This window comes from Salmo salar, chromosome ssa12 (genome assembly GCF_905237065.1).
Source record: "Salmo salar chromosome ssa12, Ssal_v3.1, whole genome shotgun sequence".
NCBI classification, from domain to species: domain Eukaryota; kingdom Metazoa; phylum Chordata; class Actinopteri; order Salmoniformes; family Salmonidae; genus Salmo; species Salmo salar.
The window spans coordinates 18040732-18061638 of record NC_059453.1 but is presented as its reverse complement, the minus strand read 5'-3'; the positions used below and the strand labels follow the sequence as shown (position 1 = coordinate 18061638).

The following is a 20907-nucleotide window of genomic DNA, read 5'->3' as shown; positions in this document are numbered from 1 at the left end:
ATAAGTATGACACATTGTTGCATCTTCGACTTGCATGTTCTGTTAATATGAATTACCATAATCTGAATGTGATTTCTGTCATTCTGAGCACCGTGGGTGGACGCCCTAATCAGGTTACGCACCCAATGCAGATGGGTTCCGGTAAATTTCTAAAATGTCCGGTAAATTCAAACGCTTCCTGGCAAATGTCCAGCGCCACATTTTCATAACGGAAACGCTGGAATAGGGGCCCCTTTGGGACAGTCTATAGCTTCAATAACTGTAGGGATGTAAATTAAATAATGTATTATAGGACCATTTAGATGACGAATAACAAAAAAACAGAGTGGTGGTGGTCTCAGTTAACAAAGCTGGTCTCAAATGACGAGATAACCTTGCCTGAGACTTGAAGATTCATGTTAGCTCCCAAAGCTAATGTGTAGACTTTAACTCAGTGGGATAACATAGTATGGAGTCACACTAACAACCCAGGTATGACACCCAGAGTTTAACATACTCACCCAGTAGAGTCCTCAGGGGAGGAGAGGTCCACCACTGCAGAAGGAAGAGGAAAAGGTTCACTTTACTATGAAACATTGTAGCGAAACCTCACAACAAATCAGTGTTAGATGTACAGTAGGTATTTCTATATTGTTGTAGTATATTTGGTAAATCAGAAATCAAACTCATTTAAATGCAATGGCTATGCCCACTGTGGTGGGGTCTGGTAGTGCAGCCTGTCTATACTATGCCCCCTGTGGTGGGCTCTGGTAGTGCAACCTGTCTATACTATGCCCCCTGTGGTGGGGTCTGGTAGTGCAGCCTGTCTATACTATGCCCCCTGTGGTGGGGTCTGGTAGTGCATCCTGTCTATACTATGTCCCCTGTGGTGGGGTCAGGTTCTACAGCCTGTCTATACTATGCCCCCTGTGGTGGGGTCTGGTAGTGCATCCTGTCTATACTATGCCCCCTGTGGTGGGGTCTGGTAGTGCATCCTGTCTATACTATGTCCCCTGTGGTGGGGTCAGGTTCTACAGCCTGTCTATACTATGTCCCCTGTGGTGGGGTCTGGTAGTACAGCCTGTCTATACTATGTCACCTGTGGTGGGTCTGGTAGTGCAGCCTGTCTATACTATGTCCCCTGTGGTGGGTCTGGTAGTGCAGCCTGTCTATACTATACCCCTGTGGTGGGGTCTGGTAGAGCAGCCTGTCCCTATACCTCTGACAGCCTCAGGGGAGCCGAGAGCAGCCTGCACCGTGGTAAACTTCTCCAACAGCAACACACTCTGCCCCTCCTCAAAACCCAGATCCTACAGGAGAGAGAGAGAGAGAGAAGGGGTGAATTGATAAACTGATATCAGAGCAGATCTCAGAAACAAAACAGAAAAGACAAAAAAGCTCATCACAAGTTCACCAATCAACACCAAAGTTATCCAATACAAAAGACTAGAGCCTGACCCGATTGTAGGCGATCGAATAAACCCCCAATTCCTTCCATCTCCCTTCGAGGCAAATAACACTGAAATATGCATGAGAGCACAAGCTGTTCCGGACGACTATGTGATCACGCTCTCCGCAGCCGATGTGAGTAAGACCTTTAAACAGGTCAACATTCACAAGGCTGCAGGGCCAGACGGATGACCAGGACGTGTACTGCGAGCATGCGCTGACCAACTGGCAAGTGTCTTCACTGACATTTTCAACCTCTCCCTGTCCGAGTCTGTAATACCAACATGTTTTAAGCAGACCACCATAGTCCCTCTGCCCAAAAACACTAAGGCAACGGCCTAAATGACAACCGACCCGTAGCACTCACGTCTGTAGCCATGAAGTGCTTTGAAAGGCTGGTCATGACTCACATCAACACCATTATCCCAGAAACCCTAGACCCACTCCAATTTGCATACCACACCAACAGATCCACAGATGATGCAATCTCTATTGCACTCCACACTGCCCTCTCCCACCTGGACAAAAGGAACACCTATGTGAAAATGCTATTCATTGACTACATCTCAGCATTCAACATCATAGCTCCCTCAAAGCTCATCAATAAGCAAGGACCCTGGGACTAAACACCTCCCTCTGCAACTGGATCCTGGACTTCCTCACGGGCCGTCCCCTCGGTGGTAAGGGTAGGTAACAACACATCCGCCACACTGATCCTCAACACGGGGGCCCCTCAGGGGTGTGTGCTCAGTCCCCCCTGTATTCCCTGTTCCCTCATGACTGCACGGCCAGGCACGACTCCAACACCATCATTACGTTTGCCGATGACACAACAGTGGTAGTACTGATCACGACAACAACGAGACAGCGTATAGGGAGGAGGTCAGAGAGCTGGCAGTATGGTGCCAGGACAGCAACCTGTCCTCAACGTGATCAAGACAAAGAAGATGATTGAGGACTACAGGAAAAAGAGGACCGAGCACGCCCCCATTCTCATCAACGGGGTTGTAGTGGAACAGGTTGAGAGCTTCAAGTTCCTTGGTGTCCACATCACCAACAAACTAACATGGTCCAAGCACACCAAGACAGTCGTGAAGAGGGCACGACAAAACCTATTTCCCCTCATGAGACTGAAAAGATTTGTCATGGGTCCTCAGATCCTCAAAAGGTTCTACAGCTGCACCATCGAGAGCATCCTGACTGGTTGCATTACTGCCTGGTATGGCAACAGCTCAGCCTCCAACCGCAAGGCACTACGGAGGGTAGTGCGCATGGCCCAGTACATCACTGGGGCCAAGCTTCCTGCCATCCAGGAACTCTATACCAGGCTGTGTCAGAGGAAAGCCATAAAAATTCCAGCCACCTTAGTCCTAGACTGTTCTCTCTGCTACCGCAGGGCAAGCGGTACCGGAGCGCCAAGTCTAGGTCCAAGAGGCTTCTAAACAGCTTCTACCCACAAGCCATAAGACTCCTGAACATCTAATCATTGCCCCCCCTCTTTTACACCGCTGTTACTCTGTTGTTATCATCTATGCATAGTCACTTAAATAACTCTACCTACATGTACATATTACCTCAACTAACCGGTACCCCCTCGTATATAGTCTCGCTATTGTTATTTTACTGCTTCTCTTTAATTAATTGTTACTTTTATTTCTTCTTATTCATTTTTTTTTAACTGCATTGTTGGTTAGCAGCTCGTAAGTAAGCATTTCACTGTAAGGTCTACACCTGTTGTTTTCGGCGCAAGTGACTAATAAAATTTGATTTGACCCCTGACCCGTCTCCCCTCACCATGAGCTGCAGGACCTTGCAGTTGAAGAGCTCAATGGAGGCCTCCTCACAGTCCTGATCCAGCTTCAACACCTGCTGCATGGCCCTCTCTGCCTCACCATACCGCTGGAGAGAGAAGAGGGGAGGAAGAGAGGGGGAGAGAGGGAGGGGAGAGATGGGAGATGGAGAGTCAGATTTCACAGACACACACACACACACACACACACACACACACAGCAATGTTCACGTTGACAGTAGAGAGCTCAGACACTGACCTTCAACCCCATCAGTGCACTCCCCTTGCGGAAGTATCCCTTTGGCCAATCAGGGGCCAGCTGGATGGACTTCTGAGCGTCTGACAGGGCAGAGGGGTAGAGCTCCAGACACCAGTAGCAGTATGAACGATTCCCAAAGAACCTGAGAGAGAAAAAGACAGAGAGAGAGAGGACACATTAAAACACAAGTTGACAGAAATCTAATTTGAGGTCAGAGAGCATAGTGGTGCGATATGTTGTATTTAGGGTCAGAGGTCAAACTTTAAGGTGTACCTGTGGTCTTTGGGGTCACAGTGGATAGCCTCAGAGAACATGTCCACAGCCTGAGAGTACTGGCCCTTCTTAAACAGCTGAATACCCTTCTCTGGAGGAGAACACACACATACAGTGTTAAACTGGGGTCATTTCAGTGAATAGAAATAATCATTCTGAGACAATTGTGTTAATGTCACCTGTTAGTGAGACTCCCTTCCTCTTCACAGGAGCTGAACTCTCCACCTGAAATGAGACAACTCAGTTAATACTGCCTCTGTGTGTGTGTGTGTGTGTGTGTGTGTGTGTGTGTGTCCAGCCCTCCGCACCTCGCTGGTCCTAGCCTCGTTCTCCTTGTTCTCTCTAGAGGCGTGGCCTGCACTGGTCCTGGCTTTGGGTCTGATGTGACTGGCAGCGTTGGCCACAAACGCACTGCGGACGTCCCACTCCGGCTCCTAGAGGAGGAGATATAAATCAAAACGGCACCCTTATAATGCACTGCTTATGACCAGGGCCCATAGAATCATATAGCTCTGGTCAGAAGTAGGGCATTATATAGGGAATGGGGTGCCATTTGGGACGCAGTTATAATAGACAGAAAGAGACAAAGAAATACTTTCTATCATCCTATATCTATTAGTTTCTCTGGTGTATCCTACCCTCCATACCTCCCTGCCTTCCATGTCCCTCCCTCCCTCCCTCCTCCCCTCCCTCCCTCCTTACCTCCCTCCCTCCCTCCCCTACCTCCCTCCCTCCCCTACCTCCACTGGGGTCCTGACAGGGGGCTGGCGGTTGCTCTTGTTCCCAGACACAGCGAGAGGAGGCGTGGGCTTGTTCTTGGCAGGAGGTACTACCCTCTCTACCTCTTCCTTCTCCTCTTCACTTTCACTCTCAGACTCTGACGCTACTCCTCCCTCCTGCTCAGCATCCGCGCTCTTCTCCTCCTTCTCCAGTTTCTTTCGTTCTTTCTGTCTCTGTAAAGAGAGAATGGTAAAGGTGTGTTGAGGGAGGGTAAGGAGGACAGAGATGATGACACGTGGACCAGGTATGACAGAGATAATGACAGGTGGACCAGGTATGACAGAGATAATGACAGGTGGACCAGGTATGACAGGGATGATGACAGGTGGACCAGGTATGATAGAGATAATGACAGGTGGACCAGGTATGACAGGGATAATGACAGGTGGACCAGGTATGACAGAGATAATGACAGGTGGACCAGGTATGACAGAGATGATGACAGGTGGACCAGGTATGACGAGATGATGACAGGTGGACCAGGTATGACAGAGATGATGACAGTTGGACCAGGTATGACAGAGATGATGACAGGTGGACCAGGTATGACAGAGATGATGACAGGTGGACCAGGTATGACAGAGATGATGACAGGTGGACCAGGTATGACAGAGATGATGACAGGTGGACCAGGTATGACAGAGATAATGACAGGTGGACCAGGTATGACAGAGATGATGACACGTGGACCAGGTATGATAGAGATAATGACAGGTGGACCAGGTATGACAGAGATAATGACAGATGGACCAGGTATGACAGAGATAATGACAGGTGGACCAGGTATGACAGAGATGATGACAGGTGGACCAGGTATGACAGAGATAATGACACGTGGACCAGGTATGACAGAGATGATGACAGGTGGACCAGGTATGCCAGAGATGATGACAGGTGGACCAGGTATGACAGAGATGATGACAGGTGGACCAGGTATGACAGAGATGATGACAGGTGGACCAGGTATGACAGAGATGATGACAGGTGGACCAGGTATGTCAGAGATAATGACAGGTGGACCAGGTATGACAGAGATAATGACAGGTGGACCAGGTATGACAGAGATAATGACAGGTGGACCAGGTATGACAGAGATGATGACAGGTGGACCAGGTATGACAGAGATGATGACAGGTGGACCAGGTATGACAGAGATGATGACAGGTGGACCAGGTATGACAGAGATGATGACAGGTGGACCAGGTATGACAGAGATAATGACAGGTGGACCAGGTATGACAGAGATAATGACAGGTGGACCAGGTATGACAGAGATAATGACAGGTGGACCAGGTATGACAGAGATAATGACAGGTGGACCAGGTATGACAGAGATAATGACAGGTGGACCAGGTATGATAGAGATAAACAAATTGTCACTAGTTCCTTATTCCTCTGGTGCAATACCAAAAACTAACTCCATTACTCAACTCTATTACGTCATTAATTATTAATTCATTAAGATTAATTACACAGACATTTGTTAATGACTATGTAGCAACAATGTTACTGTAGTAATGACAGTGTTATTACAGGTTACACCGGTATAAAGTTACAGGTTACACAGGTATAAGAGCAACTTAATTTGAAGTGTTACCAGGTTGATTATGATGTGGTATAGGTGTGACATAGTACAGGTGTGTGTGTGTGTGTGTGCTACTCACCTTTCTCTTAGCCCTGCGTCTCTCTGCTCTCCTTCTGGTCTTCTCCTCCTCACTCAACTCCTCCTCCCCACTCAGGACCTCTCCACCCACGGCTGGACCTGGAGCTCCTCCTCCTCGCTCCTCCTGCTCACCTGGCCCATCTAGAAACACACAGAACCAGAGAGCCAACACAAATCAACCAAAGAAAACACTTTGGTGTTTGTTTCATATTACTTCTGTAACATTATCTATACAGGTTGGTCTCACTGAGAAAGTTAGAGACTTTGGAGGAGGAGAACAAAGAGAACAGGGAGGAGAAAGATGAGGAAGAGAAGGAGGAAGAGGCGGAGGCAGCAGCCCAGATATATCCATGTTTAAATGGATTCTGATTATTTCCAGGGATACACAACATCCTGAAATATATATAGATATTGTTGTTAGAAAGAATACTATATTTCCCTTGACGTAGTGATGCTGAATGTAAAAAAAAATGGCTCAACATACCCCACTGTCCCCTACAGGTTAGTCTCATTGAGATGGGGACTGGAGGGAAAAGAGAAGGAATAGAGAGGACAGGGAGGAGAAGAGAAAACACAGTACAGTACACATGCTGCTAGAGATTCTCCTTTGTTCTTTGGGTGGAAACATATTGGACCAGTGGATCCGTACAGGAAGTGTATCGTTGCCCTACCAAGAAGAAATGACAGACTCTTCCCCCTCCCCCCCAACACACTCATATAGTGCATCCCAAATGGCACCCTATATCATATAGTTCACTGTTTTGGGTCATGGTCAGAATTAGTGCATTATATAGGGAATAGGGTGACCTTTGGAACACACATTTAACCAAAAAGTTCAATCCAGACCAACTGCAGCCTGTTGAGGGCAGCACAGACAGATCAGAACCTTCCCCTTCAACACCCACTGTCTGTCTGCCACCTGGATGCTTCCCTTACCTGACCCTGATAACCTCCTGTACCTTGTGCTCTAGGTCTGTGTCCCAAATGGAACCCTATTCCCTATCGCCATGTAGTGCACCACTTTTAACCAGGGCCCATAGTGTCAAAAGTAGTGCACTACATAGGGAAAAGGGTGCCATTTAATAAGCAGCCTAGACCTATTGGCACTGGGCCTGGCAGTGTCCATAGTATTCCTGCATATAGGGAGGCTGCCTACAATGGTTTCATTTTTTTATTTCCATCAGCGTCCTTGTTTCTGGCTTATTCACTCAAGCCTCACGATCTGGAAAATGCTAGCCTGGTGGAACCCCGCCTGATCGCTCATTCATTCTGTTTCATTTCAAGTGAAACTCATTTGAGTTCTGGGGAAACTTTGAGAAACTGATTGAAGCTAGAAGGTACTTCCTGATCTCTTCAAATAAGAAACTAATTTCCGTGTCAAACCTTTCCAGTGCCCTACTTAACAACCCTCGTCTAAACGTCTCAGTTTATATTAGTTGGTTTTGTCTTTTTTCCTCCAATTTTACTGAGCCTATGTTAGAAAGAAACAATGACTGAAACACTACTTACACTGCTAAGAAACAAGCGGTAACGTGTACGCTGGGAGTCGGGAAGTAAGTTCAGGGAGTGAATATTTAATAACTAAACAAACATAGACCAAAACAAGACACACAAGTAGAGTCAATAACACCTGGGGAAGGAACCAAAGGGAGTGACATATATAGGGAAGGTAATCAGGGAGATAATGGAGTCCAGGTGAGTCTGATGAGGCGCTAACTTGCATAACAATGGTGACAGGTGTGCGTAATAATGAGCAGCCTGCCGACCTCGAGCGCCGGAGAGGGAGTATACGTGACACAAGCAGCAACATTGTTGAAAAAAAAACATATTTCTGGTGCGAAATGAAAACCACATGTTGTGAATCTGGTATCCAAGGCCAGCAGAGAAGCTGTTTGTGTTACACTACTTTGATAGGGAACATAAAGTTGATGGGAAAGGACTTTATCTCCCCAGCTCTCTCTGCCTCTCTCTCTCAATTCAATGGGTTTTATTGGCATGGGAACATACTGTATGTTTACATTGGGTTTTATTGGCATGGGAAACATACTGTATGTTTACATTGGGTTTTATTGGCATGGGAACATACTGTATGTTTACATTGGGTTTTATTGGCATGGGAACATACTGTATGTTTACATTGGGTTTTATTGGCATGGGAAACATACTGTATGTTTACATTGGGTTTTATTGGCATGGGAAACATACTGTATGTTTACATTGGGTTTTATTGGCATGGGAACATACTGTATGTTTACATTGGGTTTTATTGGCATGGGAAACATACTGTATGTTTACATTGGGTTTTATTGGCATGGGAAACATACTGTATGTTTACATTGGGTTTTATTGGCATGGAAACATACTGTATGTTTACATTGGGTTTTATTGGCTTGGGAAACATACTGTATGTTTACATTGGGTTTTATTGGCATGGGAAACATACTGTATGTTTACATTGGGTTTTATTGGCATGGGAAACATACTGTATGTTTACATTGGGTTTTATTGGCATGGGAAACATACTGTATGTTTACATTGGGTTTTATTGGCATGGGAACATACTGTATGTTTACATTGGGTTTTATTGGCATGGGAAACATACTGTATGTTTACATTGGGTTTTATTGGCATGGGAAACATACTGTATGTTTACATTGGGTTTTATTGGCATGGGAAACATACTGTATGTTTACATTGGGTTTTATTGGCATGGGAAACATACTGTATGTTTACATTGGGTTTTATTGGCATGGGAACATACTGTATGTTTACATTGGGTTTTATTGGCATGGGAAACATACTGTATGTTTACATTGGGTTTTATTGGCATGGGAAACATACTGTATGTTTACATTGGGTTTTATTGGCATGGGAAACATACTGTATGTTTACATTGGGTTTTATTGGCATGGGAAACATACTGTATGTTTACATTGGGTTTTATTGGCATGGGAAACATACTGTATGTTTACATTGGGTTTTATTGGCATGGGAAACATACTGTATGTTTACATTGGGTTTTATTGGCATGGGAACATACTGTATGTTTACATTGGGTTTTATTGGCATGGGAACATACTGTATGTTTACATTGGGTTTTATTGGCATGGGAAACATACTGTATGTTTACATTGGGTTTTATTGGCATGGGAAACATACTGTATGTTTACATTGGGTTTTATTGGCATGGGAAACATACTGTATGTTTACATTGGGTTTTATTGGCATGGGAAACATACTGTATGTTTACATTGGGTTTTATTGGCATGGAAACATACTGTATGTTTACATTGGGTTTTATTGGCTTGGGAAACATACTGTATGTTTACATTGGGTTTTATTGGCATGGGAAACATACTGTATGTTTACATTGGGTTTTATTGGCATGGGAAACATACTGTATGTTTACATTGGGTTTTATTGGCATGGGAAACATACTGTATGTTTACATTGGGTTTTATTGGCATGGGAAACATACTGTATGTTTACATTGGGTTTTATTGGCATGGGAAACATACTGTATGTTTACATTGGGTTTTATTGGCATGGGAAACATACTGTATGTTTACATTGGGTTTTATTGGCATGGGAAACATACTGTATGTTTACATTGGGTTTTATTGGCATGGGAAACATACTGTATGTTTACATTGGGTTTTATTGGCATGGGAAACATACTGTATGTTTACATTGGGTTTTATTGGCATGGGAAACATACTGTATGTTTACATTGGGTTTTATTGGCATGGGAAACATACTGTATGTTTACATTGGGTTTTATTGGCATGGGAAACATACTGTATGTTTACATTGGGTTTTATTGGCATGGGAAACATACTGTATGTTTACATTGGGTTTTATTGGCATGGGAAACATACTGTATGTTTACATTGGGTTTTATTGGCATGGGAAACATACTGTATGTTTACATTGGGTTTTATTGGCATGGGAAACATACTGTATGTTTACATTGGGTTTTATTGGCATGGGAAACATACTGTATGTTTACATTGGGTTTTATTGGCATGGGAAACATACTGTATGTTTACATTGGGTTTTATTGGCATGGGAAACATACTGTATGTTTACATTGGGTTTTATTGGCATGGGAAACATACTGTATGTTTACATTGGGTTTTATTGGCATGGGAAACATACTGTATGTTTACATTGGGTTTTATTGGCATGGGAAACATACTGTATGTTTACATTGGGTTTTATTGGCATGGGAAACATACTGTATGTTTACATTGGGTTTTATTGGCATGGGAAACATACTGTATGTTTACATTGGGTTTTATTGGCATGGGAAACATACTGTATGTTTACATTGGGTTTTATTGGCATGGGAAACATACTGTATGTTTACATTGGGTTTTATTGGCATGGGAAACATACTGTATGTTTACATTGGGTTTTATTGGCATGGGAAACATACTGTATGTTTACATTGGGTTTTATTGGCATGGGAAACATACTGTATGTTTACATTGGGTTTTATTGGCATGGGAAACATACTGTATGTTTACATTGGGTTTTATTGGCATGGGAAACATACTGTATGTTTACATTGGGTTTTATTGGCATGGGAAACATACTGTATGTTTACATTGGGTTTTATTGGCATGGAAACATACTGTATGTTTACATTGGGTTTTATTGGCATGGGAAACATACTGTATGTTTACATTGGGTTTTATTGGCATGGGAAACATACTGTATGTTTACATTGGGTTTTATTGGCATGGGAAACATACTGTATGTTTACATTGGGTTTTATTGGCATGGGAAACATACTGTATGTTTACATTGGGTTTTATTGGCATGGGAAACATACTGTATGTTTACATTGGGTTTTATTGGCATGGAAACATACTGTATGTTTACATTGGGTTTTATTGGCATGGGAAACATACTGTATGTTTACATTGGGTTTTATTGGCATGGGAAACATACTGTATGTTTACATTGCCAAAGCAAGTGAAATAAACAAGTGAGAAGAAACTAATTGACCAACATCAACAAAAAACTACTAGAAATTACAAGTGAACGTCGCACTTAAAAAGGTTGAAAGAATATAGACATTTCAAGTGTTATTATCAGCTATGTTTTAGCAATGTGTAAATAGTTGTAGTACAAATAGCAGGGGACGATACACAGATATATATTGGTGGTATTTATAATATTGTTTGTGCTCCACTGGTTGCCCTTTTCTCATGACAACGGGCCACAAATCTCACTGCTGTGACATCACACTGCACCTAACAGATATGGGTGTTATCAATGTTGGATTTGTTTGATTAGTTTTCAATTCCTCTCTCTCTCTCCAACAAAACAATGTAAATAAAAAAGAATGCCAAAAGACATGAAACAAAACAGTAGGGAGAAGGGGTAAAGGAATATGTTTGCCTTGTGATTCCATGCACCTCGGTCAGCCTGTGAGGTGACGGCAGCCAGAACAGATGTTCAGAGACGGAAGAACTGGTGTGCGTCCCAAATGGAACCCTATCCTCTACCACTCCCCTGTGGCCCCTGGTCGACGGTAGTGCTCTAAATGGGGAAAAGGGTGCCATTTGGGACACAGCCTTAAAGAAGGAGCCCTGTAAGTCCAGAAATAGAACCACCACCGACCAACCAGCAGCAGGCCTGTCGCCTGGGCCTGAGGAAAGAAGGGAAACTCTATCTGTTTGGCATTAGCAGCCAGACTCAAACACACGCAGAGAGGAGCAACGGGAGAGAGGAGGAACGTGTGTGTGTGTGCGTCCGGGCGTGTGACCTCTGGGACCCAACAGGCCTATAAGTAATGGGATGTTATGTTACGTTATGTAAAGGCCTCTGTGTGCTTCCCAGACGAAACAGTTTGTGCATATATTATGACAACATTTTGTGACGTTTTTGTTTGTTTTGGTCTTCGGCAGGTGTTTTGTGGCTGTACGGGTACACAACATTTCGCGAGGCAAGCCGAATTTCGGTAGCCAAAGTCTACACCCCTTCATCGGTTATTGGTCAACAGTAGGGATTCTTCAATAAAGTGTCTGTTGTCATTCAACGATAGAATACTCATTTCCTAGCGGTTAAGAGTGTTGAGCCAGTAACCGAAAGGTGGCTGGTTCGAATCCCTAAGCCGGAAAGGTGGAGAAATCTGCCGTTCTGCACTTGAGCAAGGCAGTTAACCAACAACTGCTCCGTAGGTGCCGTGGATGTCGATTAAGGCAGCCCCCTGCACCTCTCTGATTCAGATGGGTTGGGTTAAATGCAGAAGACACATTTCAGTTAAATGCATTCAGTTGTACAACTGACTACGTATCCCCCTTTCCCTTGAAAAACACTGCACCAAACATCTTAGTTAAATGTACAATTGTTTGACTAAGATCTCCTTAGCAAAAAAAAAGTCCAAATTAATGACAGATTTGATGAGTTAGATGAATTCGAACTATTTTGAGGAAGTGTATACTGGCTGCGGCGCCTCAAGATGGACAAAACGTACTATTACCGTTTTTTGTTTCTTTTAAGCAAAGGTCTTTTAAGGGAACATGCGAGCACACTCGTTCGGTTCACCAAGCAGAGTTGGGCTAGGCGCCAGCTGAACCAAAGCATGCTGAAGCCCTATCGGCCCTGGGCAAAAGTAGTGCACTATAAAGGGAACAGGGAGCCATTTGAGAGGCAAACCCAACTCAATTCCAACCATGACAAATATACTCAAAACAGCCTCAAACAACCTCATCTTGACGCAAGTGTTAAACCATGTGTGGAATGAGATATTCTCCATCTTCATAATGAAATAATCAAGTTGCAAAGTTAGCACAGGAAAAGGGCCTAATCCAACCAGTATGTTTGCTTCTCACAAGGACAGAGAGCTAAGCCTGCATGCCGTTGTCAGCACTTCTGACTGGCTGGCTGGCTTACATCTGGGCTCTTGTTCAGTAAGGTGAAACGTTCAGAACATTGCAGATAGAAATGCAATGAATAATATAGAGCATGCCCTATTCGTCATGATAGATAGGCAATCATATCTACACAATAGATTTCTACCGGAACGTTCTGGAATGTTGTATTACCTCGGTCAACAACGGCTCACTCCCCTTAAACACACAACGGCTCCTCCCTGGGTCATGTTCAGTAGTCACAAAACTGGGGAAACTTTTAGAAACTGGAAGGTACTTCCTGATCTCTTCAAATAAGAAACTAATTCCGTTTCAACACTTTTCAGTGCCCTACTTAACGACCCTCGTCTAAACGTCTCATATTAGTTTATATTATTAGTTAATATTAGTTCGTTTGTGTCTTTTTCCCCATCACTTTTTACTGAGCCTATGTTAGAAATAAACAATGACTGAAACACTACTTACACTGCTAAGAAACAAGCAGCAGCATTGTCAGAAAAACCACCCTTCTTTCTTGTGCGATATAAAAACCGCGTTGTGTATCTGGTTCCCAAGGCCAGCAGAGAAGCTGTTTGTGTTACACTACTTTGATAGGGATCAGAAAAATGCTGGGAAAGGACTTTACCTCCCCCCTCTCTCTCTCACTCTTCTCTCTCTGCCATGCTCTCAGCCTCTCTCCCTTTCTGCCTCTCCTTCTCTCTCTGAACATCTCTCCTTCTCCCTCTTCTGCCCCACTCTTCTGCCACCCTCTCTCTCTCTGCCTCTCTCTCTCTGCCTCTCTCGCTCTGCCTCTCTCAATTTAATTCAAAGGGTTTTATTGGCATGGAAACATACTGTATGTTTACATTGCCAAAGCAAGTGAAATAAACAAGTGAGAAGAAACTAATTGACCAACATCAACAAAAAACTACTAGAAATTACAAGTGAACGTCGCACTTAAAAAGGTTGAAAAAATATAGACATTTCAAGTGTTATTATCAGCTATGTTTTAGCAATGTGTAAATAGTTGTAGTACAAATAGCAGGGGACGATACACAGATATATATTGGTGGTATTTATAATATTGTTTGTGCTCCACTGGTTTCCCTTTTCTCATGACAACGGGCCACAAATCTTGCTGCTGGGATTGCACACTGCAGTATCTCACCTAACAGACATGGGAGTTATCAATGTTGGATTTGTTTTCAAATCGTTTCTGGGTCTGTTTGAGAGATCTCTCTCTCTCTCTCTCTCTCTCTGGAAAATAAACAGAGTGGTGGCTGCATGCCTGTGGTTTCCTGCCACTCAGAGACAAAGTACCCCTCCCCTCCATCACCCATAATGCCTTAGGCTGACAGACCAGAGAAGAAGACAGAAGAGAGTAAAATCAAGAGGAACCGTTTGTTAGTAGTTAGCCACCACACAGTCAACCACAAAGAATACACACAACACAACCCATCTCCATACCACCCTCATCATCACCATCCCCACCATCAGCCCAATGATACAGACGGGTGGGGTGGGTACTATCTGTGTCAGCAGAAATACATGTTTTCCCTGTCGTATAATGGATCAGTTCAGTTCTACTCTAATCCATTCCCTCTATTCTCTTATGACACTTCAGAGACATCCTTCTGGTTTGATCAAACATGAGTGAGTCATCACGGAAGAGGATTTCTCGGCAGCTAAAAGTCGGAGGACAATCAAACTGAAAGTACAAGACTTCATCCAGGTGCGTCTCAAAGGGCACCCCATTCCCTATGTAGTGCACTACATTCGACCACAGAGTGCATAGGGAATAGGATGCCATTTGGAACGCGGCCAGCCCCAGATGTTATCGTCAAACCTACACTGCCTCTTCAGTGTGATGACAGCAATCAGGTGCCTCTCATTTGAATACCACAACAACAACAACCTGGTGGACTGGTGACACGTCCAGATTGTCTGCTGACTCTGCTCTCTGCTCGGATGCTGTTGCAACACCTTCAGCTGACGAAATCAGAGACACTGAAAATAGCCTGGGAATGACGTTTAACTAGTTTAGGTTTACTGTGGAAGAGAGGAACGTTATGTATATCTCAGCCGGCTCTCTCTCTCTCTCTAGCAACCTGTTGATCGGGGGTAACAATTAGCGTGTGGATTATTACCGTTTAAATACATGTTGTTAGCCTACTGTGGAAGTGCGTAACATTACAGGTGTCTACATACAAGGGTTCATTATGTGTTTCACAGAAGTGTATTTTGACATTTTGTTAAAAGCATGGCCCAATTATTGCAGGTTTGATTCCTGTATCTTGGTCTAGTAGAGTGTATCTTGTTCTAGTAGAGTGCATCTTGTTCTAGTAGAGTGTATCTTGTTCTAGTAGAGTGCATCTTGTTCTAGTAGAGTGCATCTTGTTCTAGTAGAGTGCATCTTGTTCTAGTAGAGTGTATCTTGTTCTAGTAGAGTGTATCTTGTTCTAGTAGAGTGCATCTTGTTCTAGTAGAGTGTATCTTGTTCTAGTAGAGTGCATCTTGTTCTAGTAGAGTGCATCTTGTTCTAGTAGAGTGCATCTTGTTCTAGTAGAGTGCATCTTGTTCTAGTAGAGTGCATCTTGTTCTAGTAGAGTGTATCTTGTTCTAGTAGAGTGTATCTTGTTCTAGTAGAGTGCATCTTGTTCTAGTAGAGTGTATCTTGTTCTAGTAGAGTGCATCTTGTTCTAGTAGAGTGTATCTTGTTCTAGTAGAGTGCATCTTGTTCTAGTAGAGTGCATCTTGTTCTAGTAGAGTGCATCTGTTCAAGAATCTTGTTCTAGTAGAGTGCATCTTGTTCTAGTAGAGTGTATCTTGTTCTAGTAGAGTGCATCTTGTTCTAGTAGAGTGCATCTTGTTCTAGTAGAGTGCATCTTGTTCTAGTAGAGTGCATCTTGTTCTAGTAGAGTGCATCTTGTTCTAGTAGAGTGCATCTTGTTCTAGTAGAGTGTATCTTGTTCTAGTAGAGTGCATCTTGTTCTAGTAGAGTGCATCTTGTTCTAGTAGAGTGCATCTTGTTCTAGTAGAGTGCATCTTGTTCTAGTAGAGTGTATCTTGTTCTAGTAGAGTGTATCTTGTTCTAGTAGAGTGTATCTTGTATCTTGTAGACCGATTAATCGGAATGGCCGATTAATTGGGGCCGATTTCAAGTTTTCATAACAATCGGAAATCGGTATTTTTGGAGGCCGATTTGGCCGATTTCTTTTTTCTTTTTCTTTTTTTTTTTTAGACCTTTATTTAACTAGGCAAGTCAGTTAAGAACACATTCTCATTTTCAATGACGGCCTAGGAACGGTGGGTTAACTGCCTTGTTCAGGGGCAGAAAGACAGATTTTTACCTTGTCAGCTCAGGGATTCAATCTTGCAACCTTACGGTTAACTAGTCCAACGCTCTAACCACCTGCTTTACATTGCACTCCACGAGGTTACGCGAATGCAGTAAGAAGCCAAGGTAAGTTGCTAGCTAGCATTAAACTTATCTTATAAAAAACAATCAATCAATCATAATCACTAGTTAACTACACATGGTTGATGATATTACTAGTTTATCTAGCCTGTCCTGCTTTGCATATAATCGCTTAGGTACACGTTGCTCCAAACATAAACATCAATGCCTTTCTTAAAATCAATGCACAAGTATATATTTTTAAATCTGCATATTTAGTTAATATTGCCTGCTAACATGAATTTCTTTTAACTAGGGAAAATGTGTCACTTCTCTTGCAAACAGAGTCAGGGTATATGCAGCGGTTTGGGCCGCCTGGCTCGTTGCGAACTGTGAAGACTATTTCTTCCTAACAAAGACAGCCGACTTCGCCAAACGTGGATGATTTAACAAAAGCGCATTTGCGGAAAAACGCACAATCGTTGCACGACTGTACCTAACCATAAACATCAATGCCTTTCTTAAAATCAATACACAGAAGTATAAATTTTTAAACCTGCATATTTAGCTAAAAGAAATCCAGGTTAGCAGGCAATATTAACAAGGTGAAATTGTGTCATTTTGCGTTCCTTGCACGCAGAATCAGGGTATATGCAACCGTTTGGGCCGCCTGGCTCGTTGCGAACTAATTCACCAGAATTTTACGTAGTTATGACATAACACTGAAGGTTGTGCAATGTAACAGGAATAACGTGTTGTTTTCGAGATGATAGTTTCCGGATTCGACCATATTAATGACCTAAGGCTCGTGTTTCTGTGTGTTATTATGTTATAATTAAGTCTATGATTTGATAGAGCAGTCTGACTGAGCGATGGTAGGCAGCAGCAGGCTCGTAAGCGTTAATTCAAAATAGCACTTTCGTGCATTTTGCCAGCAGCCCTTCGCAATGCATTGCGCTGTTTATGACTTCAAGCCTGTCAACTCCCAAGATTAGGCTGGTGTGACCGATATGAAATGGCAGCTAGTTAGCCGGGTGCGCGCGTTTCAAACGTCACTCGCTCTGAGACTTGGAGTAGTTGTTCCCCTTCCTCTACATGGGTAACGCTGCTTCGAGGGTGGCTGTTGTCGATGTGTTCCTGGTTCGAGCCCAGGTAGGAGTGAGGAGAGGGACGGAAGCTATACTGTTACACTGGCAATACTAAAGTGCCTATAAGAACATCCAATAGTCAAAGGTATATGAAATACAAATCGTATAGAGAGAAATAGTCCTATAATTCCTATAATAACTACAATCTAAAACTTCTTACCTGGGAATATTGAAGACTCATGTTAAAAAGAACCACCAGCTTTCATATGTTCCCATGTTCTGAGCAAGGCACTTAAACGTTAGCTTTCTTACATGGCACATATTGCACTTTTACTTTCTTCTCCAACACTTCGTTTTTGCATTATTTAAAACAAATTGAACATGTTTCATTATTTATTTGAGGCTAAATTGATTTCCTTGATGTATTATATTAAGTTAAAATAAGTGTTCATTCAGTATTGTTGTAGTTGTCACTATTACAAAAAAAAAGAAGAAAAAAAACGGCCGATTAATCGGTAGCGGCTTTTTTGGCCCTCCAATAATCGGCATAGGTGTTGAAAAATCATAATCGGTCGACCTCTAGTATCTTGTTCTAGTAGAGTATCTTGAGCAATGTCAGTTAGTGAGTGCAATAGCCCAGGCCTAGCTACACACTAGTCCTCTGTGGCCTTGGCTTATACCCACACTACAGTCCTCTGTGGCCTTGGCTTATACCCACACTACAGTCCTCTGTGGCCTTGGCTTATACACACACTACAGTCCTCTGTGGCCTTGGCTTATACACACACTACAGTCCTCTGTGGCCTTGGCTTATACACACACTACAGTCCTCTTTGGCCTTGGCTTATACACACACTACAGTCCTCTGTGGCCTTGGCTTATACACACACTACAGTCCTCTGTGGCCTTGGCTTATACACACTACAGTCCTCTGTGGCCTTGGCTTATACACACTACAGTCCTCTGTGGCCTTGGCTTATACACACTACAGTCCTCTGTGGCCTTGGCTGATACACATTACAGTCCTCTGTGGCCTTGGCTTATACACACTACAGTCCTCTGTGGCCTTGGCTTATACACACTACAGTCCTCTGTGGCCTTGGCTTATACACACTACAGTCCTCTGTGGCCTTGGCTTATACACATTACAGTCCTCTGTGGCCTTGGCTTATACACACTACAGTCCTCTGTGGCCTTGGCTTATACACATTACAGTCCTCTGTGGCCTTGGCTTATACACACTACAGTCCTCTGTGGCCTTGGCTTATACACACTACAGTCCTCTGTGGCCTTGGCTTATACACACTACAGTCCTCTGTGGCCTTGGCTTATACACATTACAGTCCTCTGTGGCCTTGGCTTATACACACTACAGTCCTCTGTGGCCTTGGCTTATACACACTACAGTCCTCTGTGGCCTTGGCTTATACACATTACAGTCCTCTGTGGCCTTGGCTTATACACACTACAGTCCTCTGTGGCCTTGGCTTATACACATTACAGTCCTCTGTGGCCTTGGCTTATACACACTACAGTCCTCTGTGGCCTTGGCTTATACACATTACAGTCCTCTGTGGCCTTGGTTTATACACATTACAGTCCTCTGTGGCCTTGGCTTATACACACTACAGTCCTCTGTGGCCTTGGCTTATACCTCTGTGGCCTTGGCTTATACACACACTACAGTCCTCTGTGGCCTTGGCTTATACACACACTACAGTTCTCTGTGGCCTTGGCATATACACACACTACAGTCCTCTGTGGCCTTGGCTTATACACACATTACAATCCTCTGTGGCCTTGGCTTATACACACTACAGTCCTCTGTGGCCTTGGCTTATACACACTACAGTCCTCTGTGGCCTTGGCTTATACACACTACAGTCCTCTGTGGCCTTGGCTTATACACATTACAGTCCTCTGTGGCCTTGGCTTATACACACTACAGTCCTCTGTGGCCTTGGCTTATACACATTACAGTCCTCTGTGGCCTTGGCTTATACACATTACAGTCCTCTGTGGCCTTGGCTTATACACACTACAGTCCTCTGTGGCCTTGGCTTATACACACTACAGTCCTCTGTGGCCTTGGCTTATACACACTACAGTCCTCTGTGGCCTAGGCTTATACACACTACAGTCCTCTGTGGCCTTGGCTTATACACATTACAGTCCTCTGTGGCCTTGGCTTATACACACTACAGTCCTCTGTGGCCTTGGCTTATACACATTACAGTCCTCTGTGGCCTTGGCTTATACACACTACAGTCCTCTGTGGCCTTGGCTTATACACACTACAGTCCTCTGTGGCCTTGGCTTATACACACACTACAGTCCTCTGTGGCCTTGGCTCATACACACTACAGTCCTCTGTGGCCTTGGCTTATACACACTACAGTCCTCTGTGGCCTTGGCTTATACACACACTACAGTCCTCTGTGGCCTTGGCTTATACACACTACATTCCTCTGTGGCCTTGGCTTATACACATTAAAGTCCTCTGTGGCCTTGGCTTATACACACTACAGTCCTCTGTGGCCTTGGCTTATACACACTACAGTCCTCTGTGGCCTTGGCTTATACACATTACAGTCCTCTGTGGCCTTGGCTTATACACATTAAAGTCCTCTGTGGCCTTGGCTTATACACACTACAGTCCTCTGTGGCCTTGGCTTATACACACACTACAGTCCTCTGTGGCCTTGGCTTATACACACTACAGTCCTCTGTGGCCTTGGCTTATACCCACACTACAGTCCTCTGTGGCCTTGGCTTATACACACACTACAGTCCTCTGTGGCCTTGGCTTATACACACACTACAGTCCTCTGTGGCCTTGGCTTATACACACACTACAGTCCTCTTTGGCCTTGGCTTATACACACACTACAGTCCTCTGTGGCCTTGGCTTATACACACACTACAGTCCTCTGTGGCCTTGGCTTATACACATACTACAGTCCTCTGTGGCCTTGGCTTATACACACTACAGTCCTCTGTGGCCTTGGCTTATACACACTACAGTCCTCTGTGGCCTTGGCTTATACACACTACAGTCCTCTGTGGCCTTGGCTGATACACATTACAGTCCTCTGTGGCCTTGGCTTATACACACTACAGTCCTCTGTGGCCTTGGCTTATACACACTACAGTCCTCTGTGGCCTTGGCTTATACACACTACAGTCATCTGTGGCCTTGGCTTATACACACTACAGTCCTCTGTGGCCTTGGCTTATACACACTACAGTCCTCTGTGGCCTTGGCTTATACACATTACAGTCCTCTGTGGCCTTGGCTTATACACACTACAGTCCTCTGTGGCCTTGGCTTATACACATTACAGTCCTCTGTGGCCTTGGCTTATAC

At 43.9% G+C, this 20907-nt stretch overlaps 1 protein-coding gene across 1 annotated transcript in view; it reads right to left on the bottom strand.

The window, feature by feature from the left end:
- LOC106564362 (stress-induced-phosphoprotein 1) overlaps positions 1-20907 on the bottom strand; it is a 32090-nt gene that overhangs the window by 8301 nt on the left and 2882 nt on the right. The window contains exons 2-10 of the mRNA XM_045690935.1: positions 6194-6333; positions 4490-4702; positions 4058-4183; positions 3929-3974; positions 3750-3840; positions 3477-3618; positions 3223-3327; positions 1199-1289; positions 501-534 (exon numbers count right to left, since the gene is read on the bottom strand). Of these exons, the coding sequence (XP_045546891.1) occupies positions 501-534; positions 1199-1289; positions 3223-3327; positions 3477-3618; positions 3750-3840; positions 3929-3974; positions 4058-4183; positions 4490-4702; positions 6194-6333 (988 nt within the window). The remainder of the gene's footprint in view (positions 1-500; positions 535-1198; positions 1290-3222; positions 3328-3476; positions 3619-3749; positions 3841-3928; positions 3975-4057; positions 4184-4489; positions 4703-6193; positions 6334-20907) is intronic.